Source organism: Aotus nancymaae, unplaced genomic scaffold, assembly GCF_030222135.1.
Source record: "Aotus nancymaae isolate 86718 unplaced genomic scaffold, 86718_ANA_hifiasm-v0.15.2.pri h1tg000039l, whole genome shotgun sequence".
NCBI lineage: Eukaryota > Metazoa > Chordata > Mammalia > Primates > Aotidae > Aotus > Aotus nancymaae.
The window spans coordinates 9,033,067-9,060,175 of NW_026988453.1; the positions used below are offsets into that span (position 1 = coordinate 9,033,067).

General features: G+C 47.9%; 1 protein-coding gene across 1 annotated transcript; it reads right to left on the reverse strand.

Annotated features, from left to right (window-relative positions):
- Positions 1 to 159: 159 nt before the first annotated feature.
- Positions 160 to 26,017, reverse strand: PM20D1 (peptidase M20 domain containing 1). Its single transcript, XM_021677338.2, is given in 17 exon segments — positions 160 to 283; positions 2,368 to 2,433; positions 2,435 to 2,465; positions 4,178 to 4,346; positions 10,849 to 10,900; positions 10,902 to 10,915; positions 12,362 to 12,440; positions 12,703 to 12,764; positions 13,241 to 13,316; positions 14,751 to 14,829; positions 14,832 to 14,872; positions 15,173 to 15,304; positions 15,905 to 15,990; positions 16,421 to 16,653; positions 23,734 to 23,820; positions 25,769 to 25,895; positions 25,897 to 26,017. Coding segments are annotated over 17 exon segments (1,500 nt in total). The 5' UTR covers positions 25,939 to 26,017.
- Between the last annotated feature and the right edge of the window lie 1,092 nt (positions 26,018 to 27,109).

The window sequence follows — 27,109 nt, forward strand, 5'->3', positions numbered from 1 at the left end:
CCCCAGCCTTGCTCTTGGGTGAGTTTAAGAGTGAGCAAGACAGATGAGCAATGTTTTACAATGCGATTTTGATCAAAAGTTTCATCAACACTGGGTTTACCCCCTTGGGTTAGTCCCGGCCCGGGGTCGAGCATGCCTATCCCAGTGGGCCCCTTGACCTCACAGTTTGTGCTGGTGAGAAACTGGCTCCTTGTCTGTGTCAGCATTTTGGATCAACTCAAAGAAGAATTTCACTTGGTTCTCATAGGCTTGGACTGAGATTTTCTCGTGGATTCCATGGATGCTGAGGAAAGTAAGGCACATTCGGGGAAGGAAGGGCCAAGTGCCACAGCACAAGTGTTACTGCAAAGCGCTTTCCTTACTTCCCTCGCCGACGGGAAGCTACTCGCCCTCCAGGGCTAGGAAATAGGCAAGGGAGGGGCCATCTGAGGTTTCATATGACATGCTGGTCATTTCTCAGGGGTCCATCCATGGTCGTGACAAAGAACAGTGTGGAATAAACTCCTGGGGAATCCAAAATCATCTCCTGCTCTGAAATCCATTCAATCATTCGTCCTCCAGGAGAATTATCTTTTTTTCTTGAGACAGGTTCTCACTCTGTAGCCCAGGCTAGAGTGCAGTGGTGCAATCACAGCTCACTGCAGCCTTGCAGTGGGAGCTGACAGACTTGTGCTCTTCTCTTAAGATATTTATGGGAGGATGATTTGAGCTAGCACAGAAGCGAGAAAAGACTGACAGGGTGTATACTTGCTGTGATTAGTGACACCAGAGGGGTTCTTCTCCCTCGGTTATTTCCAGGATCTCAGGCCTGAGGCCTACTTTCCACAGGAACTGGATGCAAGGTACTACAACTCCTTTATCAGGAGGAGAGGCTCTTGCTCCAAGCCTGCCATACAGCGTAGCCCTTTCAGGCAGGGATGCCACCGCCTGGGTCTTTGGTTCTTGTCCTGGTCTGGCTGTTTTCCCATGTACTGCTTCTGTTCTGTGACTGCTCTAGGCATTCCTTCTACTACTAACTACTATATGGTTATATAGAAGGATTATATAAATCAGCACTAAATGTGTTGGTACAGCTCCGACTACAATACCTGTATGATTATATAGAAAGATTATATGGAACTAAGTATGATTATATATATATATATATATGTTAAATATAAGTAAGCAGTAAGTTATACTTCAGGCACTAATTGTGCCTGGGGTCTGCACAGCTCTCCTTCCTTGGTGCCCATGGCGGGTGTTACCCACACAGCCTCAACCTTCTGGTTCAACTGTTCCTCCCCACTCAGCTCCTGAGTAGCTGGGACCACAGGTGTCTGGCTATTTTTTTTTTTTTTATTTCTAAATTTTTTTTCTTGAAGAGATGGAGTCTTGTCATGTTGCCCAGGCTGGTCTCAAACTTCTAAGCTCAAGCGATCCTCTTGCCTGGGCCTTCCAAAGTATTGGGATTATATGTGTGGGTCACCACACTCGGCCAAGAACTATCTTTCCAATTCTCTTTCTCTTAGGACAGAGTGCCTAGCTAGACTTATCTCTAAGCCAGTTCCCTACTATCCCACTTTCTAGGGTTAAGAGAGGGTAGAGAAGGCAACTGTCCAGGGTACCTACCCATTTTTCTGTGGCACCTAGGGAACTTTACTATCAGACCTCACATCCACCAACCTGCCTCCCCACAGTGAAACAAAACAAACAAGGACCAAACTATACATGTCATCTCAAAGATGAAAGGAAACACAGGGTACCTACTACCTCCCACTTAAAAACAAAATCATGAAAGCTGTTCTTAAGTTCCTATTCAAACAGTTTTGCTGTGTCTACAGAGCACTTAGGATGGGGAAATCAGGTCTGGATGTGGTAAGCAGCAGAGAGGCAAATGGAAATCATCCTCCCATGCCCCAGGATTAAAAATTTGCTGAAGAACCCACAAAAATAGTAATTCACACGGAGCAGTTAAAATTGGTGGTCATGTCTTGGATTTCCACAGTGCTTTCTTCTGAGAAGTCAAAGCACGCACCCACCTTTGACCTCGTGTAAGTGAAGAAAATGGGGTCCAGAGCATAAGCCCTCTCCCAAAGAGAGGAAGAGCTGGGATTAGCACCCAAGGGTACCGATTCCACCAGGTTCTCCCCAATCACCCAATTATCTCCGTCTTTGTAAAAGAGGGGCCAATTTCCATAAATTCTAGGGGGTGGCAAGACTCTGGCGATGAGGATGGTAGATGCATTAGGTGCTACAATGTTTCCATTTTGCTTTGCCAAATCCCGGCTTTCCCCTGATCCTGTGAACTGTCGGGAGCATGGGGTGGGAAAGGGACATGTCAAGTGTATTTCTCCTTTCCCACCTGCTGCTCAAACCTGTTCCACTCACCTTCGGAAGACTTCAGACTGCAGGTGGATGGCACTGAACCTGTAGATGCCAGTGGTGAGGTTTGTAGTGTCGGCTGTCTGTGTTGCCGATACAGGTACCTAGAGAGGGAAGATCAACAGGAAAGGGGCTTTACATGAGCAACCAAACCAAGCAAGTGGTAGCTTGGTGGCCTGGCTGGAAAATTAGGACTACTGGGTCTTTACAGAGCAAGGCTCGGGCTCTCTTGAAAGCCTATAGCTATCCTTATGAAAAGCACCATTTATTTCAGCCAGGAACATGGAATCTCCAAGGGCATTGGTGAGTCATCCCTTGGGTGGACCATTCAAAGGATAGCTTACCAATGCCCTTGGAAGTGTCCTCTCCCCATGGCGAGCAGGGAGGCCAATATGTTCATTTCATACCCAAGGCCATGACCATTTGCTATTTAAGAAACCAGAATCTAGATAGCACTTCCTTATTACTTGACCTTTATTCTGTATCACTCTAAATAAATCCCCTCGGTCAGAAATACCCTCAGGAGAACTTTACTATTATAAAATGCAATCCTCTTGAATTGGAAAAAAAAATCCTGCTATTCTCTTTCTCTGAAGGGTGACTCTGTCTTCCTAGAGTCAAACCTCAGGTCTGGAAAGAGGCAGGATACTCTCTTTCCAGTTTCCCACCTCCTGAGGTGGTAGCAGGTGACCTAGCAGGGGCTGGGACTTGTGCCCATAGCTGTGTTCTTTGGGAAAAGACACCTGGAGCATCAGTTCCAGTTTGTGGGGTTATTTGAGATGGTGATTTGTCGTTTGTTCCATTTTCCACTCCTGGTTTCGAATGGGCATCCAGGCCCTTCACAGTTCCTTGCTTTGTGGTTGATTTCTGCCTATCTTTTTTCTGTAAAAGCCTGGCCCATTGGTGGGTTACAGTAAGTGCTCCAGAAGAGAAAGAGTAGTGTAGGTAGCCTTTGAGGGCCAAGAGAGGAGAATCTGGGACTGTGAGGGCTGGGTTCCTGGACGTTTGGAGGAATCTCTGATTAAACCAAGAGAAAAGAAAACAGGCCTTAATATTAGAGCATTAATAATTGAGCAATATCATTATTATTGAGCAATATCTTAATATTAGAGCAACAATCATTTACCAGAGATTCTCAAAACTGTGGTCAGTCATCACCTTGTGTTAAAATCACCTGAGAATATTTGTGAAAAAGGCAAATTCCAGGGTCCCTTGCAGATTTGGTTAACCCAAATCTTTGCTGTGGGTCCAGGTAATCTGTATTTTAATAGTTCCCTGGAGGCTTCTTAGATTAGAGAACCACTGTGTGCAAAGCATAGATTTGGATGGTGTGCTAGAAGGCTGCAGAAGGGGTACAGAGGGGTGGTGCTGGGATTGGTCTGGTCTGTGAGGCATAAATTAGGTTAAGGCAAAGGGTATGGGCTGGGAGGCTTTTCTGAGCTGAGGATTCTGAGCTCTGCTGCTGAATTGTTATCCTAGAATGGATCAGAACCAGACACTGGGAAGATCTGGGCCCCTTCTGTGGTCCCTAGAGAGGAGGCAGTAGTCTAAGCCAATCCTCCCCTCTATGCCAGAGTGGCTGGCCTAGGTTAAGCAAGGACCCAGGCTTGACTGACCTAATTTATTGTTTCTGATCTTTCCTGTTTGCGTTCTCACTTCCACTCTGAGGGGAAAATACAGTTCCAGTCCCATCAGGAGGGGAAGCAGCCAGCTGTTTCCAGGCTGAACATCTGGGGTGGGGGTGGAGAAGTAGACACTGGATAGGAAACAGTTCCAGCCCCCTCCTCCCTCCAGCCACAGCTGATGAAGTCATTACCTGGGGTGATAGTATTGAATTCCGGGAAGACAGACTGTATGGTCTGGCGGAGCAGCTGGTAGCCCAAGGCCTTGTCATCATAAGGGCTGATAGGGAGGGGGTCAAAGGCACTCAACACATGGAACTGGACTCTGTCATCAGCCACGATCTTCTTGGTGAGTTCTAGGACCTCCAGGGTAGAAACAAAGAGGGTTTGATTTCTCATTGATTTGGTATACAAGTACAATATTAACTTAAATATCCTGATTTCTCTCCAGCAAGGCAGAGCCCGGGGGTTTACAGAGAGGACTCATTGTTTTAAGCACTGGGACTTCAATTTCAGCTGACTGGCTATAGGTGATGTAAAAGCTGGGTCTTCCTGGAAAGCAATCTACAGCTTGATAGATTTACGTTAAATGCATCGGGAGACTCGTCTTACAGTCATGAATCAGGTGGGGAATTGGAAAATCAGGAAGTTATGCATCTTTCCCCTTAGATAGTGAGCCACAGGCTGGATGAGTGTTGAAGAGACAGCCGAATGTCAATCATCTCGAGGCTGGGGGATAGATGTGATGACCTGATTTCTTCAGAGAGTCTCAGACAGGTGAAAAAAGGGTGACACACTTTTCTTTCCCCTCTCTGGGCATTCCAGCTTCCTGATTGTAACCAACTGTACTGGAGCCAGGAAGATGAGCTCAACACAGACAAAAAGAAGTTGTGATACTGGTATTCAAGTTTTCTCTCTTTGCCTCCTTTCCTCAGGAAGGCACCTGAGGAAACTTCTAGAAAATTAAGTCTGAAATGACTAGAGTGAATACAGAAAAATTCCTGGCCCCAGTCAGGAAGTAGACCAAACCCTGAGGATTAGGTCACATACAGCCATGTAGGAATGGACCAGGAGACTGGCTTAGAGGGACCTCCCCTTCTCCAAAGCCTCAGCACTAGTCCCAACCCATTTGTTCAGTAGTTGTTTTAAAACTGCGTCTGCTCTAGAAAAAGGTTGTCCCATAGCTGCAGATCACCTGAATGAGGGACATTATCTTAAGAATAACTTTTTTTTTTTTTTTTTTTGAGACAAGATCTTACTCTGTTGCCCAGGCTGGAGTGCAATGGCGTGATCTCAGCTCACTGCAACCTCTGCCTCCCAGGTTCAAGTGATTCTCCTGCCTCAGCCTCCTGAGTAGCTGGGATTACAGGCATGTGCCACCATGCCTGGCTAATTTTTGTATTTTTAGTAGAGACGGGGTTTCACCATGTTGGTCAGGCTGGTCTCAAACTCCTGACCTCAAGTGATCTGCCTGCCTTGGCCTTCCAGTGTTGGGATTCTAGGCGTAAGCCATCATGCCTGGCCAAGAGTACCTTTTTTATTTTTTTTGGAGACAGAGTCTCGCTCTGTGGCCCAGGCTGGAGTGCAGTGGTGCCATCTCGGCTCATTGCAATCTCTGCCTCCTGGGTTTAAGCAATTCTCCTGCCTCAGCCTCCCAAGTAGCCGGGACTATAAACATGTGCCACCATGTGCGGCTAATTTTTGTATTTTTAGTAGAGACGGGGTTTTGTCATGTTAGTCAGGCTGGTCTTGAAACTCCCGACCTCAGGTGATCTGCCAGCCTCAGTCTCCCAAAATGCTAGGATTACAGGCATGAGTCACCATGTCCGGCCCCAAGGGTACCTCTTATATGCCAGAAGAACGTTAGGAGCTGAGTCTGGAGAGGAAGTGAAGGTTCCCATTTCTGGGTTAGAAACCATCATTTGAATCAAAACAAATACCCTGCTGTTGAATGGGCGAAGGGGTTCATCAAAGTGTATTCTCACTTCTCAGAGCACGTTTTCACTCTAGCACTTATAATACAAATATTCTAATACAAGAATTAATGCACAGTCTTGACATATTCTCAGCCCGTTGGCAAGTTTCTGAAGTCAGCCTCCATGAGGCGGGTTGGGACTGTGCCCACTACCCCAAATTCCTTAGAGGTCCTGTCTCCAGAAATTGAAGAAGGCATGCAGATTGGAGCCCCTCAGTAAGAGGCTGCAAGAGCTCAGGTTTCCCACTAGCTGCGCGGCCAGGCCCTGACTCAAGGGCACAGACTATGTCTATCTCATTTCCGCATTTCCAGTAGCAAGCACATAAAAGGCATGCAATAAATCTTGGACACATAAAATTCAAAAGATGTGAACCAATAAAAATAAGAATCGGCGTTGCTTTGTTTAACAAGCACCGTGGGTTATACAGTTAGTATTGTCAGGTTGGGTGTCTGTCTGACTTTACAGGAACAACGCTTTACTGCTTCCTAAGTACATACGGTTTGAGGTGGTGTGGACTAGAACGTGAGAGGAGGTGTTCATCTGAGATGGACTCCTTAGTGGTATGAATGTTTAGCTTGAGTTTCAAGGAAGGATATGAAACTGACAAAGAAGAGGCAAGGAGAGGGGCAGGCACAAAAATTGAGATGTGACAACCAACTTTGTGCCTTGGACAGTCACTCACCATTGTGTGACTTTGGACAAGCTCCTTAACTTCTCTGTGCCTCAGGCTGCCCATCTGTTAACATTTAGATGATGGCAGCACCTACCTCATAAGTGGTGGTGACCTTTACTAGAGTTAATATGTGTAATGTGCTTAGGGCAGTGCCTGGTACATGGTAAGCGCTCAAAAAATGTTAGCTGTTATTTGCTTGTTTAGAATAGAATTCTTGGGCAAGAATCAGAGGTACAAGAATGGGACTAGGAAGAGGGACTTGTCAATGGTGAGACCTCAAAGGTGACTTCAGAGCACATGAATCTCTCACTTCTCTGATCTCCTATAGTTCTTACAGTGCATTCCCACAACATTAGGTTCTGTTTCATGTGTAGAGATATTTTCCTGTAAGTGAATGGTACACCTGCTAAAGGCAAGGACAATGGATACTTAAAAACAGTTAAGGTCTTTAGAGTTAGCAAGTCCAGCTTCTGGCCTGCTGTAAGGCTGCTTACTAGAAAACTCACAACAGGTTGTCTTCCCATCTGCTGGAATATTACCAGTGGTAGAAAGCTCGTCACTGCATGCTATATACCATTCAATTTTTGAGCAATTCCGTTATAAATGCCTTCCTTATAATGAACTCAGATACGGTGTCGCGTAATATCTAACCACCTCCTTCTTTTTTGAGACAGGGACTTGCTCTGTCACCCAGGCTTGAATGCAGTTGTGTGATCACAGCTCATTGTGACTTCCAACTCCTGGAATCAAGAGATCCTCCTGGCTTAGCTTCCTGTGAGTAGCTGGGAGTACAGGAGTGTGCCTGGTGAATTTTTCTTTTTATTTGTAGAGACAGGGTCTTGCTGTGTTGTCCAGGCTGGTCTTGAACTCCTGGCCTCAAGCAATCCTCTGGCTTCAGGCTCCCAAAGCACTGAGATTATAGAATAAGCTCCACAGGAAGTAATATAGTACTAGATGCATCACAAACACGCAGCAGATTCTTACCTGTCAAAGTTAGAGGACGTCTGTACTGCTCCCTACTTCGTGCTCTTGCTGCCTGGATGCAATTGCCAGGTCTTTGCTCCTCCTCAGAGAGGGCTTCACTGACCATCGCATTTAAAGGAGCTCGCTGCTTTACCCCTACCCCACAATTACTCTGTGACACAGCATCCTATTATTTTCTTTGTGGTATTTACCACTTTAAAAAATCACCTTGCTTACTCTGTCTCGTCACTAGACTGTAAGCACCATCAGAATGGGAATCCTGTCTGTCTTATTCGCCATTCTCACAAATGCTTAAGAGACTATCTAGTCCGCAGTAGCTACCAGCAGATGCTTGAATGAATAAATGAAGGAAGAAAGGAAAGAACCTTCTCTTCAACATTCTTATTGAGCCCTTTTAGTGATGAGGAGCACAATTACAGTCCAAGATAGCATATTCCAAAACTTTCCCTCAAGTGGAGACTCCATTAAACATCTCCCACTGGCCTTCTTTCTACTCCTTCAGGCCCATTCAGGACACACCTTCCTTTAGCATGGTAGCCTCTTCCATTTCTGAAGGTTCTCATTCCTCACAGATAGGTGCTGGAGATCTATCTGCATCTGAAGTTGAATATGGAGGAGGAGAACTCTGGGGGCGGCCTGTGTTCCTGTGGGATCCAGCCTGAGGCTCTGTGCACAGGGAGTGCAGCGGGGAGTGTTCCGGATGCATGGAACTGGGGCCCAAGGGAGAGGAGTAACCAGGACAAATGAGTCCTACAAGCTTTTTGAATATGGAGGCTTTCCATTCCTCACAGCGGTATGTGGGCAGGATGGGCCTAGGGGTTCCCGGGGTTTCATCAGAGAGACCGGAAGGAAGGCCACTGTGGCAGGGGAATAGAGAGGAGGGAAGAGTGCCAGGACCTGGGGAGATGAAAGCCCCAGCTGGGTGGAAAACAGCCCTTGGAAAGGGCATGGAGTCAGAATGAGGCGGAAAAAAACTGGTGGAAAGAAGCTCAATGAGGGGAATTCAGTGATTTCCTGACCTCATGAGCCCCCAGGGAGAGCACAAAGGTTGGCACCTGATGAAAAGCAGGAGAATGCAGGGCTCACATTGGTCCTAACTCGCCCCCCTCCTAGGCCCCCTCAGTGCTGGGTGGCTCTGGGCAGGATGTCAACCTGCTCCCTGCTCTACAATGAGGAGTGTGCCTCTCACCTTGCATGAGGACAAATAAAGTCCTCCCTGGGGAAGAACTTAGGAGAAAGGACCACAGAAGTCCAAGTGCTATTGACCCTCGACGATCTGTGCCACAGAACTGCCCCTAACCGTATTCTGGAAGGTCTTACTCATCTGACAGTCACTGGGTTGCCTTTTGGATGTTTTTTTTAAAGCATCGGGTTTACCTTTTTAATTCCGTTTAGCCCAGCCTGATGTTTAAATAAGCTGACATCTACTGCGGATGTCAGACATTCTGTGTAACTTCTACTCACCCTTCAGCTTCACCGCTAATTCTTGTAATCATAAACTAGGGTTGTAGCTAAAAGCACAAACTCTGGAACTAGACTGCGAGATGTATAATCTTGTTATATTATCTAACAAGCACCAGGCTGCTCTTCGTCACAGCACTCATCGTGGTTTGCAATGATACATTCATTTGTACATTGATGTTCGTAGCAGACCATTGCAAGGCTCTGGCCTCCACTCCCCTCCCTCCTGACTCTCTGCACATCCTTCTCATGGGCTTTTATTGACTCTAGAGCTTCCCCTTATGTTAGTGACACTCCAGCCTGTATCTCTAGTTCATCTCTCTCCACACCTGAGGTATTTATAATTGCCTATTTCATATAAGCTTCTCACACTTCTAAACTATTATTTCTTCTTGAACTTGTTCTTATTTCTGAATTCCCAGCTTAGTCAAAGGCATTAACTACTTGATCAACTACCCAGGTTAACAACCTTGGAGCCAGCCTGCTTTTCTCTCACTCCACACCCACAGACACACCACATCCTATTGAACCCACCTCTCTCCCAGCTCTGGTGGGAGAAGCCCTCTTCTCCACCCCATGGCAATGGCCTCAGTTCAGACCTTCATATGCACTCCCTAAGAGGCTGCAATAGCTTCCTGTCTCCTCCTCCAGCTCCTTCTGCATTGCTGCTAGCATTACTTCTCTAAAAGCAAATCTCAGTATTTGTTTGAAAACCTCTGGAAGTTCTCGCCTGTCACAGATTTCACAGATTAGGGCCCAAACTCCTCAGCATGGCATACAAGGTCTAAATCCTTAAACTACAACTCCATTTCCCATCAATTTTCATCTCCTATTGCCTTTCCCCAATGTATCCTACTCCTTAGTCACAATGAATGTCTTGCTTCTAGCCAAGTTCTGTTTGTCCTCTAAGGCCCAGTTCAAAATTGTAGTAGTCAGAAAAGACTTTTTTTTTTTTTTTTTTTTTGAGATGAAGTCACACTCTGTTGCCCAGGCTGGAGTTCAATAATGCGATCTCGGCTCACTGCAACCTCCACCTCCCAGGTTCAAGCGATTCTCCTGTCTCAGCCTCTCGAGTAGCTGGGATTACAGGCGCGCACCACCACGCCTGGCTAATTTTTTGTATTTTTAGTAGAGACGGGATTTCACCATCTCTTGTGTGGTCTCGAACTCCTGAGCTTAGGCAATCCGCCTGCCTCAGCCTCCCAAGTGCTAGGATTACAGGCGTGAGCCACCATGCCCAGCCACAGAAAAGACTTTTTTGACCCTAAGAGGTAGCATGAATTTCCTTCTTTGCAGTGATCCTGTGGCAATTTGTTCACCTCTAATTTTTATAATCATAGTCTAGGGTTGCGGCTAAAAGCACAAACTCTGGAGCTAGACTGCTAGATGTATAATCTTGGGTATGCTATTTGATTGCTCTGGTACTCTGCACCTCAATTTTCACCAGTTAAATGCAGATTTAGGGTAGTTGGTTGTGAAGATTAAAACCTGTGTACCTTAGAAAGGCGCCAAATACATAGCAAGCCTACTACATATATATATAATGTCTTACTACAGATATTGCTATCATTATTCGCATTCATCTTCCACTTCAGACCCCACATTCTCCCAAATCAGAGATCTCCAGTCCTAGTGAAGTACCCGTGTCTTTGAAAAATGTTGGTTAAACAAATAGGACACTGGACCAGCCCTAGGACTGCAGCTAAACCTGGGCCCTGAGGGCTGCAACTCTCTGATGCTGAAAGAGTTGTCTGGAATATACGGTACCTACCCCTCGGACTGTCTGTGCAGGGTGAATCCAGAAGTTGATTGTGGCCCGTGGCGGGGATGACGTTCACCTGGAGAGAGAACCATAAAACCCTGGCTTGAAGCAACCTCGAATCTGCATCTGATCCCTGATCAGGAAATGCTAATTTCCTCAGCTCAGGCAGAGCTGGCTGATTTGACTTAAGGACCCAAGGCTTAGCTTTTCTAATCTGCCTCTTGTCTTCTCTCAGCTAAGTGACATGTAGTGATATTCAGAGCTGAAGGGGTGTCTCTGCTTTAAGCGAGACCTTCGTGCTTCTTGGTCCTGGAGGGGGTCACAGAGAAGTTCAGAGCAAGACTACTTTCTCTGATCACCCAGATATCTCTGCTTTGGCCCCATGCTGTGCCATTAGAAGCCTTCTGTGTGCACTTTCTTTCCCAGCACACCCAGGACATTTCTGCAGCTGTTAATGTTAGTGCTTACTCAAGACGGGGCAGCCAGAGGCTCTGTTGGCCTCATCATGTGGCAGCATGGAGCTCACATCAGGTTTGATCCTTGAGGGGGATGAGACAAACATATACTCCTCACATACTCCTGGTCACATAGGAACAAAAGAGTGACAGAAAAGTAACCTTCAGAGTAGGGAAAAGACCCTAGTGCTGGCCAGCACTCTGTCTGTTCTCACCTATTCCCAGCCAGCGGCTGAGCCAAGACAGAGGGATCTGTCTTGTTCTCTAGGGCTGTTCGTGTATTTCTGGGACCCTAAGACCTTTGAGAGCTGGTTCCCACTTATCCTTGATGCTGCTGAGCAATTGTTCTAACCAATGAGATAAGCCCAGCCAGGAGTAATTGCCTCCCCATTCTTGACCCTCTAGCAGGGATTGGTGATTTCCCAGGTCCAGTTGTAAAATCTCACTTTTTTGCCTGACCAGGAGGAATCCGACTAATTGGAGAACAGAATTAGGCTATGGAGGGATTGTTCTTTGGAGGTCAGGAGACTCCCTAAGTGCATAGCTTTCTTTGAACTTGTATGGTGCAAAAAAGCGCCAGGTCAGAGACAGGAGAACTGGGCTGTTGCAAATTAGCTGTTGCAACCTCTTTGTGCCTCTGTTTTCTCAACTGGTCATTGGGGCAATACTCATAGGGCTCTTAGAAGGCTCAAATGCAGTAACAAAGTATCCTGGGGGAATGAAAACGCCATTCAAATGTAAGGACACAGTGCTATTATTCTGATGAACACTACAGCTGACACGCTGGACACTCCAGTAAGTTATGCCAGGAATTAATTCAGAGGCATCATTCACTTATATACCAGATTACCAGAGCACTTCAAGATCACAATGTATTCTAGGTGAATGGTGCCCCCTGGAGTTGTGCTGGTGGTACTGGAAGTTACAGGAATGGTCTAACTCCCTTCAAGATTTCAGAAAGGCCCATGTCATGGCGTGGCTAGGCTTGGATGCAGCTGACACACAGAGAAGGAGGGAGGAGCCAGTAGATAGAGCCACTATCTACTAGATAGAACCAGGGATGTTACCTTGACCCCTGCATTGAACATGGAGAGTGCCGTGGTAGTCCCAACCATTGCATTGGTTATGTAATTTCTCTCCAAATACCTAAAACAAAAGGACCAAGGTCAGATGTTAGAAAGAACAAATGGGCTGAAGGAAAGAGCAGAAACATTACCCACTTTCCTGAACCTTGGAGATCTTTAAGACTGAGAGACATCTTAGAGATGTCTTAAATATACACACTTAGAGATGCAGTGTCTGGTGGTTGAGGGATGATTAGTAAGGCCCAGTTAAGCCAAAGAGAGGGGACTAGGGGGTGGGTAGGTTTGAGGTAAGGGATGTGAAGGAAAGAAAGATAATACTTTACCTGCTTACAAGGGGTTTAAATAGCCACAGGTTGCTCAAGATTATATTGGCAGGGAAGGGAAGCTGGGAAAGAGCAAGGTCAGCAAGATGTCAGAGGGGTCAGCACCACAGGGTCACCTTACTTTAGCCTGAGTCTCTGAGACCTGGGTCTCTCTCTACTTCAGAATTGCCTCAGGGGCCCTTAGGGATCAGGAGGGTTTCTAAGTTCAGTTAGCTCAATCCCTGCTAGAGGGTCAGGAATGGGGAGGCAATTACTGCCTGGCTAGGCTTATCTGATTGGTTAGAACAATTGCTCAGCAGCCTCAGGGATAAGTGGGAACCAGCTCCCAAAGGGTGTATCAGGTCTTAGGGTCTCAGAAACACACTAACAGTCCTAGAGAACTAGCCAGATTCCTCTGTGGGCTCAGCCACTGGCTGGGAAAAGGTGAGAACAGGCAGGGCACTGGCCAGTACTGGGGTCCTTTTCTTACTCTGAGGGTTACTTTTCTGTCACTCTTTGTTCCTAGCTGACCAGGAGTATGTAATACTTCTTCCCATACCTCATATGCCAGTTGCTCCAATGTCACCGTCAACGTCCAGCTTCCAAACATGTTAGGCAGTGGTGTTTGCTCCAGTCTGGAAGAGAAACAGAGTCCCCAAGACTTAGTGAACCCCAGCCAAAGAGCAGTGGTCTGAAGAGGAGGAGGAGGGAGATAGAAGGAACTTTCAACACTCCTGGACAAGCGGTCTCCCATTCCCTTCCCTACCACCTCCACCAACTCAACATTCTGAAGATCTCAAAACACGAGCAGGAGCTTTCCCTGTCTACTAAGTCCGCATTAGGGTCCCTCTTTCCTCCCTCTGCTGCTCTCCAGAATCTTGTGTGTCCACTCTCATAGCACATCCCATACAGAGTTGTCAGTCTCCTGACAATTTGAATGAATATAGCACTCCTTCCCACTTTGCTAAGGAAAACCAGCCAGGGGTGAGCTCTGCTGTTGCAGATCCTGCTGTCCTCACGCATAGCCAGCAGCTCTTGTTTTTTTTTGTCCTCCTGCCAGGACAGGTAGAGAATATGAACAGCTCTACCAGTCATTGCCAACTTCTGATTTCTTTCTTTCTTTCTTTCTTTTTTTTTTTTTTGAGACAGAGTCTCACTCTATTGCCCAGGCTGGAGTGCAGTGGCGCTGTCTTGGCTCACTGCAACCTCTGCCTCCCAGGTTCAAGCGATTCTTCTGCCTCAGCCTCCTGACTAGCTGGGACTATAGGCAAGTGCCACCATGCTTGGCTAATTTTTCTATTTTTATTTTTTTTTTGAGATGGAGTTTTGCTCTTGTTGCCCAGGCTGGAGTGCAATGGCACACTCTGGGCTCACTGCAATCTCCACCTCCAGGGTTCAAGCAATTCTCCTGTCTCAGCCTCCTGAGTAGCTGGGATTACAGGCATGTGCCACTATGTCCGGCTAATTTTGTATTTTTAGTAGAGACATAGAGATGGGGTTTCACTATGTTGGCCAGGCTGGTCTCAAACTCCTGACCTCAGGTGATCCACACCTGCCTCGGCCTCCCAATGTGCTGGGATTACAGGCGTGAGCCACTGCGCCCGGTGCCAACTTGTGATTTGTAAATGTTTGCACTCTGGACTACTCCAGTCACCTGACGTAGCTTCTGCCTGTTGGTCCTTGCTTTCCGTATGGATATACTGATAGATCCTCTTCTGACTCCAGCCCTTGCAGGCTACTGGTGGCTCTGTCTCTCCTGTGGTCTCCCCCCGATCCCCACCCACCTTGGAAGGAATTTTCACTGCGTTTGAGATGACCTGCAGCCTGGTATCTGTGAGCCATGCTGAGATAACTCTTTGTTTACACCTCGTGTTAATCTCCTGCATCTTTAATCTGTCCTAGGTTTCCCCTTCTGTTCTTCCTCTAGTGTTTTTAAAAGCATAGCTTCCCAACCCAACTTTAGGGCAGGAAGCTTAGTGTCCTCAGATTTAAAGTGGGAAAGTTCCAGGTCTTCCATCTCAAGTCCAGCTTCTGGCCTGCTGTAAGGAGGAGGGCCAGGACTTGCTTACTGGCTGACAGCAGCTGCGAGGATGTCGCCAATTGTCATCTCCTTTGGAAGAGCTGAAGAGTGGCCTGGAGTCATGTTTATTGCAGCATGAGGTTCATGGAACCGTTCTCTGAGTTTGCAATCCTGTAGAAGAAGATCAGAAACCACCCTCCTGACTTCTGGCATCTCTGAATTCTCCCATAGGCCCACAGGTCCATCTACGCAATAGTCTAGTGGGCAAGGAGGTAGCTTCATGCTGCTTTAAAAATTTTATGCTAGAGGAAGAACAGAAGGGGAAGCCTAGGAGAAGTTAAAGATCCAGGCAATTAACGCGAGAGGTGTAAACAAAGAGCTGTCTCAGCTGGGGTCACAGATACCAGGCTGGGGTCATCTCAAATGGGGAGAGAATTCCTTTCAAGGTCAGGGATGGGGTGCTTTACTCACATGGCAAAGGGATTCTTGAGGTCGGGAATGAAACCATCAAAGATGAAGCTCCCCTCATCCACAATGAAGGTTAGCTGGATGCCCCTTGACTGTAGCAGGGCTGAGATCTTCTGAGCCCCAACCCCTGAAGACGCAGACATTGAACCCAGAGCTGCAGTCCTTCTCAGCCAGAGACAGACCTCCAGACATAGCTAATGCGGAACCATTCAGCCTAGCTAGGGGCCCCAGAAACTTTCTACCTAGTCTCTTTCCTGTGGGGCAGGGTCCTAGGCAATCCTGCCTCACAGAATCCTGGAATGTCAGAGCTGGAAGAGCCCACCCTCCCTTATATCACAAATGAAAAACTTGAGCCAAAAGAATGAAATGACTTGCCCAGGGTCTAAGTACATAGCATCACTGGAAATAAAACGTAGTCATTTGCTCTCCCTGGTCAGTTCTTTTTCCATCACACCTATGTTTCTCAGGGCATGGGTGATGGACCTCTGCCTCCCTCAGATATTATGAAGCTATTATGAGAGTTTGTTGAAAATCCAGATGCATGGCACAGGGCCCAGGAATCTGAATTTTGGTCAAGGTCCTTAGATAGTCCTGGCATGCAGACACACAGAGAAGTTGGCAAACTACCATATTACAGAGACCCTGCAGCTGTGGGCAAACTGGACTAGGGTTAAGCACCCACTCCCCTCTCCCCAACAGAGAACAGAGATAAGTATAGGGTAAGGAGGCTCTACCTCCTCATCATGGCCCAGGGAAATGAAGAAAGATCTTCAAAGGATGTAATTCCTGATCAGCAGGAGCTCCAAGTCCTGCAGGAATGCCTGGGGTTCAGAAGTACAATGGAAGAGCAGAAAGACATTATTTAGGTGGGAGTATCAGGATATCAGTGACATTTAGTTGCCTGCATCAGGGCTGGTGCAATGAGGATCTGATAGATTCTCTTGAAGGAGAACAGACTCAGATGGTACAGGAGGCCTAATGTGGAGAAACAACCTTATCGCAGGGAGAAGAGCATAAACATATCAGCGTCAGGACTGAAAGGGTCCCTGGGGACCATCTACTCCAATCCCTATTTATAGTTGAGAAATCAAGGCCCAGAGAAGGGAAGTGACAAACTGATGGCTGGAACCCAGGTCTCCTGGAGCCAAGGTTCTTTCTACCATTATCTCCCACCTCCCAGGGTCAGCCAAGCACCCCCATCCTGAATTGATCTTTAGGGCCCTAAGGCAGAGGGAACGTTGCATCTCAGACCATCACAGAGTTCTTGTCATCCAGTGTGCCCCAACCATTGACGAAGCCATCACACTCCAACCCAGAGTACGGGGGCACCTCCCAGCCTTCTGCAGGGGCAGGCACCACATCGAAGTGAGCCAGCAGCAGGCAGGGCTGTAAGCTGGGGTCTGAGCCTTGGACAGTGAACAGGTGGCTATACTCTCCCATGACTTCATGCTGGTTAAAGCTGGTGCTGAGCACTGTAGGAAAGACTAGAGGCGAAAAGGGCAGGGGGAGAAAACCAGGATTAACAGTTTCCTTATGTTTTGCTACCATGTTGTGCTTCCTGTCCTTTTTTTTTTTTTTTTAAACATTCATCCTTCTTTAGGAAGCCTTCTAGGACAAAGCTAGTCTGATTCCTGATCTACCTGGACAATCTTTGAAATTTGTCTTCCCTATATTTCAATGTGCTATTAGTACATAATAACATGCAAATCAAGTCTCACCATTAAGGCCAGGCGCGGTGGCTAATGCCTGCAATCCCAGCACTTTGGGAAGCTGAGATGGGTGGATCACCTGAGGTCAGGAGTTCGAGATTGACCTGGCCAACATAGCGAAACCCCATCTCTCCTAAAAATATACAAATTAGCCAGGTGTGGTGGCACACACCTGTAATCCCAGCTACTTGGGAGGCTGAGACAGGAGAATCGCTTGAACCCGGGAGGCAGAGGTTGCAGTGAGCCAAGATTGTACTATTGCACTCCAGCCTGGGCGACAAGAGTGAAACTCCAACTCAAAAAAAAAAAAAAGACTCACTATTAAGATGGTCGATATCTCAAGCTCAGGCTTGGTCTGACCTATAACATACTATCACAAGAATGTGTTAAAGAGCTATGAAAATGAGGTATGCAGTAAATTTTAACTATAGTAGGCTTCATTAACCAAATTAAATTATTATGTTAAATTAGTAGGCCTTGTTAACCAAATTATATTTAAATATTATTTTAAGGTCTGTTCTCGCCGAGGATAAAATGAAGAAACTGAGGCCAGCACGAAAATAATCCAATGCAAGGGAATTTATTCAGGTTCCTGGACGAGGTTCTGCGGTCTGACAGGAGGGGCCGGAGAAGTCACGTGGACTCCTCTCAGGCACGGGGTTTTATAGGCAGTGGAGGCGTCTGATTGGCTGTGCCCAAGGTGAGTGGGACAAAATGGAGGTGAGTGGGACCCGGATGAAACAAAATGGAGGGGAGTGGGGCCCGGATAGGACAAAATAGTAGGCAGGGAGTGGAGCCTGGATAGGACAAAATGTATCAGGTAGGTCCTGATGGGGCTTTTTTTCCTGGGCTCCCGGGGGGGTGGGGAGGGGGTGTGTCCGAGCTCCTGGCAAGGGAAGGAGGCGTGCCCGAACTCCCTGCGAGGGGAGGGGGTGTGTCTGAACTCCCCGCGAGGGGAGGAGGTGTGTCCAAACTCTCCGCGACGCAGCCAGCCTTACATTCCGACCTTTTGATGATAGATAGAGGGCGCCGCTCTTTCTGACTACTTCCTGCTGAATAGGGGCGAAGTAAGGGGGAGAGGTCAGTCAGCTGGCACCTCGACTGAAGAGTCGGACATGTCCAACTTCTCGCATACGAGCTGGTAGCGCTGTATTGGGTTCTAGTGGTGGGGCCTTGTTTCCAGGATTCCTGCAAGTAGAATCGCCAGGCATAGTAGGGGCTGGCTTTAAGGGGAGATATTAGAAGAAATGTTACGAGGAGAATTTGAAGGATTAGGAGTTGACGGGCAGGGGCAGCGGGTGAGGCGAAGGCGAGTGGGGCCCAGGGATTTGGATTTCCACTGGTTATTTTGCAGTGCCGGTTTAAGGCGGGACACATGATACCACTGGGTGTGACCCAGGAGCTTGGCAGCCATGGGAGTGGTCAGGATAACGATGTGCGGTCCTGACCACCTGGGCTGCAGAGATCCTGGCTGGAGGTCCCGGAGGAGAACACTGTCACCTGGCTGAAGGGGTGCTGCTGGGTGCGAGTCTCCAGGCCCTGGAACAACAGGGAGAGCACGATCTGCATGCTCCCTAAGTGGCGGAGGAGAGACAGATAGGGAAGGTAGGTGGCTAGGGGAGGTGGTTGCACTGGGAAATTATGGGAGACCAGGAAGGGTCGGCCATACAGCAACTCAAAGGGACTAAGGCCTGTTGGTTCCCGTGGGGTGGCTCAGATCCGGGCTAGAGCAAGAGGTAGGAGAGTAGGCCAAGAAAGTTTTACCTCAATGGTCAGTTTGGCCAAATGGTCTTTGAGGATGCCGTGGGCCCGTTCGACCTTACCCGATGACTGAGGGTGGTAGAGGATGTGTAGTTTCCAGGAGATGTTGAGAGACTTGACGACCAGCTGGACTACCTGGGCTATGAATGCTGGACCATTGTCTGACTGGATGGTGGCAGGTAGGCCGAAGCGGGGGATGATCTCTTGAATAAGAATAGAGGCTACTGTGTCTGCTGTTTCACGAGAGGTAGGGAAGGCTTCAATCCAACCTGAAAAGGTATCTACAAAGGTTAGGAGGTAGAAAAAGGAGTGAGAGAAGGGGTGTCCCTCGAGGAGAAAGGTTAGGGGAGGGGTTTGATTGGGATAGGAAAGCCTTCCATCAACTTCCATGACCAAGACCTGGGAAGGTATGCTAGGCCCTGAGTAGGAAGGTAATACAGAATAGGTAGCCCCCGTATCCACTAAGAAGGAAATGGACTTACCCACTACCTGCAGCGTTACCCTGGGCTCGGCAAGGGTGATGGGGGTCCTCGAGTCCGGGCTGCATCAGTCATCCAGAAGGCCAAGAAATTCAGGTGAAGGGACTGCCTCCTGCAGACCGGCCAGCTCCCCACATAGAGGTGCAGGGAGTGGGCCTTTGGTCCGGGACGGGCAATCAACCTTCCAGTGTCCAGTTGGTTTGCAATTTGGGCAAAGTCCAGGGGGTGGTCGAGGACAGGGGCACTCCAGGGCCCAATGTCCTTCTTGACCACATCTATAACAGGGCCCGGGCGGGGCCCTTAAAACGTTTCGGAAGGGTTTCGATGGACCTCCCTCACCAGATGTTCGGTGGGCTGCCGGCCTCAGGGCTGCTACAAGAGCTCGGGCTGCTGTAAAAACCCGGTCCCACTCATTTGGGGGTGAGGATGGATAGATTGGAGAGAAAGAAGGGAAATGCACTCAGACAATACTCTCCGCTTCGGCCACCTCGTGGAGGGGGCAAAGGATGGAGGCCTCGTCGTTAGGAGCACTGCACGAGCGGGTGTGTGCACTAACAGGAGAGGCTAGGTTGGAATCAGGAGGTGGCGGGCCAGGAGGTGGAAGAGCTGAAGGGGGTTGAGGTCTGTCATCAGGCAGTGGAGGATTATTGGGTTGGGCCGATGGAGAGCAAAGCTCCTCAGGTGCATCGGGGTCGGAAAAGGAAGAGGAGGAGGGTGGAGGGGCTAAGGGCGAAGAGGAGGTTGCTTTGGCTTGGCACGCCAGATACCAGAAAGCCAGCACATATGGACTTTCTGGCCATTTTCTGTTGTTTCTGCAATAATTATCCAAGTCTGTTAGGATGTTAAAGTTGAATGTGCCCTCCGGAGGCCACTTGGACTCGTTTTCTAGAGGATACTGTGGCCAGGCTACAGTGGAAAGGAAGACCAGCCTTTTCTTTTTTATAGAAAGCCCTAGTTTGGGTAGGTTTTGGACCACGCATCCTAATGGCGACTTAGGGTCTATGCGGGAGTTCCGGTTCCCCATAGTTGGCTTTTATGGGGCAGTCAGAGGCGAGGAAGGGATGGGAACAGGTATTACACTTACCACAGGCACCACAGGTAGAAGTATTCTTTCCTGAAGGAGGTGGCTGTGGGAATTTTTAGGCAGCAATGAGTATTAAGAGAGAGAGAGAATGGAAAGAGACAGGGCTGACGCTATTTGAAAATTAGGACAGTATTACATGGAAAACTGACAGACAAAGGATGGGTGCCCCCCAGATGGGAGACCAGTCTGATGCCTTCCCGACCACGTCCCCGTGGAACTGCGGGGTTGAGGCCCACACAAGCCCCATAGCTGTTAGGCCGTGGGACTACACATCAATTCACTCACTCACTCAGGAATTAGGAAGAAAAGGAGAAAAATAGAGTTAAAATAGAAAGCGAGAGATGGTAGAGTTAAAAGTAGAAAGCGGGAGAAAGTAGAATAAATAGAAAGCAGGAAAAAGTAGAGTTAATAGAAAGCAGGAGAAAGAAGAATTAATAGAAAGAGTTAATAGAAAGCCGCCGCCATCTTAGGTGGAAGAGAAAGCTAAGAGCGAGAAGCGGCCGCCATCTTAAGGGCGTAGTACAGCCACCATTTTGAGAGGGAGAAAGAGAAAACTGAAAGAGAGACAGAAAAAGAAAGAAGCCAAAAATACAGTTTTTAAAAAACGGGAGGCTTTTATGCCAAATGGGCTAATTCACAACAACAAATTTGGTATGAGCCGGGGGTTTGGCTCTGCCATGAGGCAGGGCTGCTTAAACAGGGCTTCTGAGTACCCACACCTCGGGTGCTGGTGAGGCTTCAGGAAAGTGGGGACGTCTCCCTCAAATTCCTGACCCTAAAATACCCCTCACGGGGAGAGAACAAGAGTGTAGGGACGTCTCCTCTTACACTCAGGTTCTAAACTAGAGTCACGGACTCGTGGGGAAGGAAGCCGGAGTCACGGACTCACGGCGGGAGGCCTCCTAGGGTCACGGACCCGTGGGGAAGGAAGGGAGGGAAGCCGGAGCCACAGACTCGCGGCGGGAGGCCTGCCGGGGTCACGGACCCGTGGGGAGGGAAGCTGGGGGGTCACGGACCCCGCAGCAGGGAAGCCGGGATTCACGGACCCCGTGGCGGTGGGAATCCCTGACGCTGCACAGCGGTTTTCTGACAGGGACTCCCTGAAAGCAGCAGGTGGGGTAGTGGGTAACAGAAGTCTTACCTTGTGGTGAAACAAACCGCAGCTTCCCGGTCCGGCTCTGCGTGGAGGAGCCAGTTTCCCCCAGGAGGGGGGTCTTACAACTCCTTCCCGGGTTTCGGCACCATCTGTAAGGTCTGTTCTCACCGAGGATAAAATGAAGAAACTGAGGCCAGCACGAAAATAATCCAACGCAAGGGAATTTATTCAGGCTCCCGGAAGAGGTTCTGCGGGCCGGAGAAGTCGCGCCGACTCCTCTCAGGCACGGGGTTTTATAGGGAGTGGAGGCATCTGATTGGCTGTGCCCAAGGTGAGTGGGACAAAATGGAGGGGAGTGGGGCCCAGATGAAACAAAATGGAGGTGAGTGGGACCCGGATGGAGGGGAGTGGGGCCCAGATAGGACAAAATAGTAGGCAGGGAGTGGAGCCTGGATGGGACAAAATGTATCACGTAGGTCCTGATGGGGCTTTTTTTCCCGGGCTCCCGGGGAGGTGGGGGAGGAGAGTCCGAGCTCCCAGCAAGGGAAGGAGGCGTGCCCGAACTCCCGGCGAGGGGAGGAGGCGTGTCCGAAATCCCCGTGAGGGGAGGGGGGCGTATCCAAACTCCTCGTGAGGGGAGGAGGCGTGTCCAAACTCCACGCGAGGGGAGGGGGCGTGTCTGAACTCCCCGCGAGGGGAGGAGGCATGTCCGAAATCCCCGCGAGGGGAGGGGGGCGTGTCCGAACTCCTCGCGAGGGGAGGAGGCGTGTCCAAACTCCACGCGAGGGGAGGGGGTGTGTCTGAACTCCCCGTGAGGGGAGGAGGCGTGTCCGAACTCTCCGGGAAGCAGCCAGCCTTACAATTATATTTTAAAATTCAGAGACATTTTTCTTCTTAAAAAATAATACATCTAGTGCATGTGCTATGTGAACATAAAGATTATTCTTTTTAACACAAGGTCATACTTCTGTGTGCAGGTGTAGATGTTCCTAGGGTCAATTATTCAAGTGACTTTAGCTGCATAGGAGAAATAAATTTTATCTGTCTCTGGCTTTGTTGGAAGAATTCACATATACTTCTGTGGTTACCCAAAAACTGAAGAAGAATATGGTTTTATCTTGTTACCTAGCTTATCTACTTTACTGTCACTAGACATTTATTTTATTTTATTTGATTTTTTTTGAGGTAGAGTCTATCTCTGTCACCAGGCTGGAGTGCAGTGGTGTGATCTCAGCTCACTGCAACCTCCACCACCTGGGTTCACATGATTCTCCTGCCTCAGCCTCCCAAGTAGCTGAGACTACAGGTGTGCACCACCATGCCCAGCTAATTTTTGTATTTTTAGTAGAGATGGTGTTTCATCATGTTGGCCAGGAGGTCTTGATCTCTTGACCATGTGATCTGCCTGCTTTGGCCTCCCAAAGGGCTGAGATTACAGGCATGAGCCACCATGCCCAGCGTATTTTCCTATATTTATCTCCTATTTAATAAAGACTTCCAGCCTTTTCAGGCTGGCCTTAGCTCGGCTACTGGGCACTAATCCCTGAGCCATTCATTTCTGTTTTTGCCTTCCTTTCTCTTTTTTCAGAGACAGAGACTTGCTCTCTCACTTATGCTCGAGCACAGTGGCACATTCATAGTTCCCTGTAGCCTTGAACTCCTGGACTCAAGCGATTCTCCCACCTCAGCCTCCTGTAAGTAGGACTACAGGTGCTTGCCACCATGCATGGCTAATCCCAGAGATATTTGTCCCAGGGTGTTAGAGAGGGGGTTACTTGCTGCTCCTAGGCCAGCTTCTCCCACCTCCGATAACTTTGGAGGGGTTGTTTTTAATTAGATTTAGGAACGTAATCTCATTACTCTTTATGCGATTTTAATAAGGGGAGGGAGGAGTTCCAAGAATCCTTTTTTCCTCTGACCCATCCTTCTATAGCTCTGTACTCTGTAGGTGGTGGGGATGAGGGAAAGGGACAGATGTTATAGCTCAAAGTTGTTGACTGCCCAGAGGCCGAGAAATGTGTTAGTAACGAATCTGGAGTAGGCCTGAGTAGGTGGAGTGTATGTGTACAGGTGTGTGGGGGTGTGTAAGGAGGTAAGGGTGGGAGGAACACGGAGCATAGGTCTGCGCAGTCGCACAGGTAGAAGGAAACCCTAGTTCTACCTTTTGATGATTTAATATTTATTGAATGACACATATGTAGGGAAAAGATTGAGAGAGTTTGTACTCTAACGCAATGGCTGGATGAACTCTCGATCTTTGCCCTATATATGTGGCTTAGTTTTTCCAAGACCAAATCTACAGTCTGTACGCTGCCCATGGAAATTAGACTAACCTCTGAGAAGTCACAAAATAAACTTCTTTATTACTTTGTGAAAGAATTGTATCTCTATTGCTATTTCTACCGCCCGCCCCTTGCTCCTGATTTGCAGCTGACCTTTATAAATGTATCCTCCAAACTCAGCCAGGGCTGTAGTATTGGACTCCTCAGGGCCAAAAGACACTGGTGGAATCTGGATGGCACCTGTCAGAGTCAAATAATCAGAGATGAAAGATTAAAAACAAATTAATCATTTTTTTTTCTACAGTCCTCTGTGCATGAAAATTTCTTTTGTATTCATTATCGTATTGCAGAGGGCAAAACACTGATGTGAGGTAGGCACTATTTTTTCCCCTAATTCAAAGATGAAGGAAAAAGCTTAGAGAGGTTAGGTGAGCTGCCCAAGCAACACATAGACTAGAGATTTAAACCTATGTCTTAGGGTTTGTTTAGGCTGATGTGGTTCTTAAAGGCAAATACGGTCTAAGATTGGGGGGAAATGGATTTTGGACCCTGGTCTTGAGGGAAAGCTACTATAAATTTCTTCTTAAGGCCTCACTCTACCTCTGAAATCACCACTTCTTCTGATGAATCCAAGCTTCATCATTCTCAAGGCACCCACTGTCCTGGGTCCCTACATCAATGAGGCTTGTGTGTTTTTGTGTGTAAAGGCTTATTCCTCATGCAGAGTCTCACTAGTCTCTCAATCAAGGCCAGCTTTTTGGGCATATAATGCCTGGGAAGGGGTGGATTTAAAGAGTCAAGTGCCCCCAAACAACTTCCTCAGTCCTAAAATAATCTCATCCTCCTTACTCAGTTGTCTCAGATCCTGAACCTTCTCTAGGCTCATCCCTTTGAGTCTTTCAGGCTTTAAAGAGTTCCATGATCAAGGACAAACAGCACTGGGAGGGAAAGCACGAGTCATGAGAATATTGAATTAGACCACTCTCCAAGAAGAACACAGAGAGAACAAATTCACCTGAGGCAGCTTGACATCCAGGAAGGGTCTCTAAAAGGCAAACGCCATCAGTTTTGCTAAGGATCAACCCTGCAACAGCACAGCCACCAGATAGATGGGGAAGATGAGGTTCAGAAAGATTCAAGTGCCTACTCAAGGGCAGACCCACAATCTGAGCTCAGGTGTTCTGTCTCCTGCTCAGAGTTCTAAGCTGTGTTGCTATGAGGTCCCTATTCTAGGTTCTTACGTAATTTTTGTTCTCTTCTGTGCGGAGACTTTGAGTGGCTGCCTAATGCCTTTTAGAGGACTATTTATACTATGCTTTGGGAAAGCCCTGCTCTGCCTCCCAGACCTGTCACTCTAGCACATGCACAATCTATAACCAACCATTGAGGTTAGCTTTTGGTCCCAGCATCTGCCTGTGTTTATGCAGACAGTTTCTCTTAATCCATTACTCAATGAAAGGCAAAAGACTGGAGCTAAGCTGAATGGTAAAGAAGGATTTCATCCCATAGGATCTAGCACTCAACAGAAACTTTCCTGGAAAATGCCGACTCAAAAGGGGAATGAGTTTTTGGTCTGGATTAGAGGTCTGCAGGAGACATGTTCTTCAATTATGATTGAGAATTAGGAAGATCCCACACCCCAGGAACACTCCACTCCCTTTCTTTAGTGCCATCTGATCCCAGCGAGTCCAACAGGCACTAGATGCTGTCACCCAGTGCCCATTCTTTGCTGTGGGGCCCTGGGGAAGGTCATTTAGCTGACCTAGGCCTCAATTTCTTGCCTCTGTGGATAAGAATAAGATCATTTAGTCTTATTTTACCATACCGCAGTAATTGAACAGGCATGCAAACTTTCACGAGTTAAAAGTGCTGTACAAATGAAAGCTGGTGTAATACTCCAGGCAAGCAGGGGAGAGAGTGGACGGTGGTCACGCTAAGAGGGGTGAAACTGGAGCTTCCAGGTTAGGCAGGGCACACCAGAGTTTCAGGAGCCAGGTATGGGGAAGTGTGGCGTCCCCAAGCCTGGGCACATGTGCTGGGAAGGGTGTTGGGGCCCGGGCTGGGGTGCGTGGCAGGGCTCCAGCCGCAGTAGCCGACCCTTTGAGGTGGAAGCGGGGAGTCACGGGTTGACCTGGGGAGGGAGAGACGCACATCTGAGCACAGGTGGGTGAAAGGGAGCCGGGTTCACCTTTCAGTGTCTCTTTCATCGCGACGCGCTCCTCTTTGCTGAACTGAGAAGGGATTCGCGACGCCCTCTGATGCTCCTGGCTCCTCAGGCCCATCGATCTGCAGTCTGTGGCGAAAAGTAGGAGCAGCCACAGCCGCCAGGGCCAGCACGCAAACATGCTTCTGAGCCATGCTTCTCTCGAGCTCCTGCTGCCAGGCTGCCGCTGGAGTTCTGACCTAAACCCCCCGACTGGCCCTTTTGGCCCCGGCTCTGCTCGATCCCCTCTAGCCGTCATCCTTAGATCTGGCCAGTCATCGCTTCGCTGGGACTGCGGAACAACCAATAGACGGAATGGCCCCGCCCCAGCCCCCTAAGGCCTGTCGGGGGTTGTGGTTTTTCGTGCTGTGACGAGCAGCTGTAGAGCAGAGGTGAGGTCGGGCTCCAGGCTAGAGTCGGGTCTGGTCCGCACTTGATCTCTCGTGAGACACCCATAAATCTCTTCCCACATGACAACATATCAAATAAAGGGGGAAAAGCAAGATAAAATGCACGAAGCTTGTAAGACGGTACTCCGCTCCTCGTTTTTTCCGAAGCTTAGGACCTGACTACCATTCTCCAGATCCTGGAGGGGCATTTCTCTAGGTTCCCAGCTTGATTTCATTTGAAATTGGAACAAATTACTCTGTTTATAGATACTGCTTTGAAATATCAACTCAGAGGATTGGCTCCTGTTTAGAAATTTCGTTGAAAGTGCTTTTTATATTAATGCTAACACTACATTTTTTGCCACTCTAGGCAAGTACAGTAAGACAAGGATTTTTAGAAAGATGACTATAAAATATTTAAGAGAATTTTGATGTACTATTTTGATATATTCGACAAACTGAAATTTTATAGTTATTCAGAGTGGAGGATAATTCTTGAAAAAAAGAAAACCTGTCTTATGTCACAGAAATATAAAATTAGTTTTCTTGAAGTCAGAAGAAACCATTCCTTCCAGATTTCCTGATGCAATTTTATCTGGCACCACTCTCGAATTTTAGAATTGTCAAGAAAAATTCAGTAAGTGCTATACAGCCAGTAAGGCCATATTGCTACCTGTGACTAAAGCTACAGATTCACACTCCTGGTGTTTGCTTAGACAAAGAGTGCTTTGCTCTAACCATTCCACTAATCTTGCTTAAAAAAAAAAAAAACTCCAACCATGTAGTTACTTTTAATAGCAACTTTAAAACAATATCATTAAATACGTCACATATATATAAGGGTATAAAGAATAACAATGAACAGTTCTGGAAGCAGCACTTAGTTTAAGATTTCGAATGTTAAAAATAGAGTTGAAATTTAAACATGAACATTGAC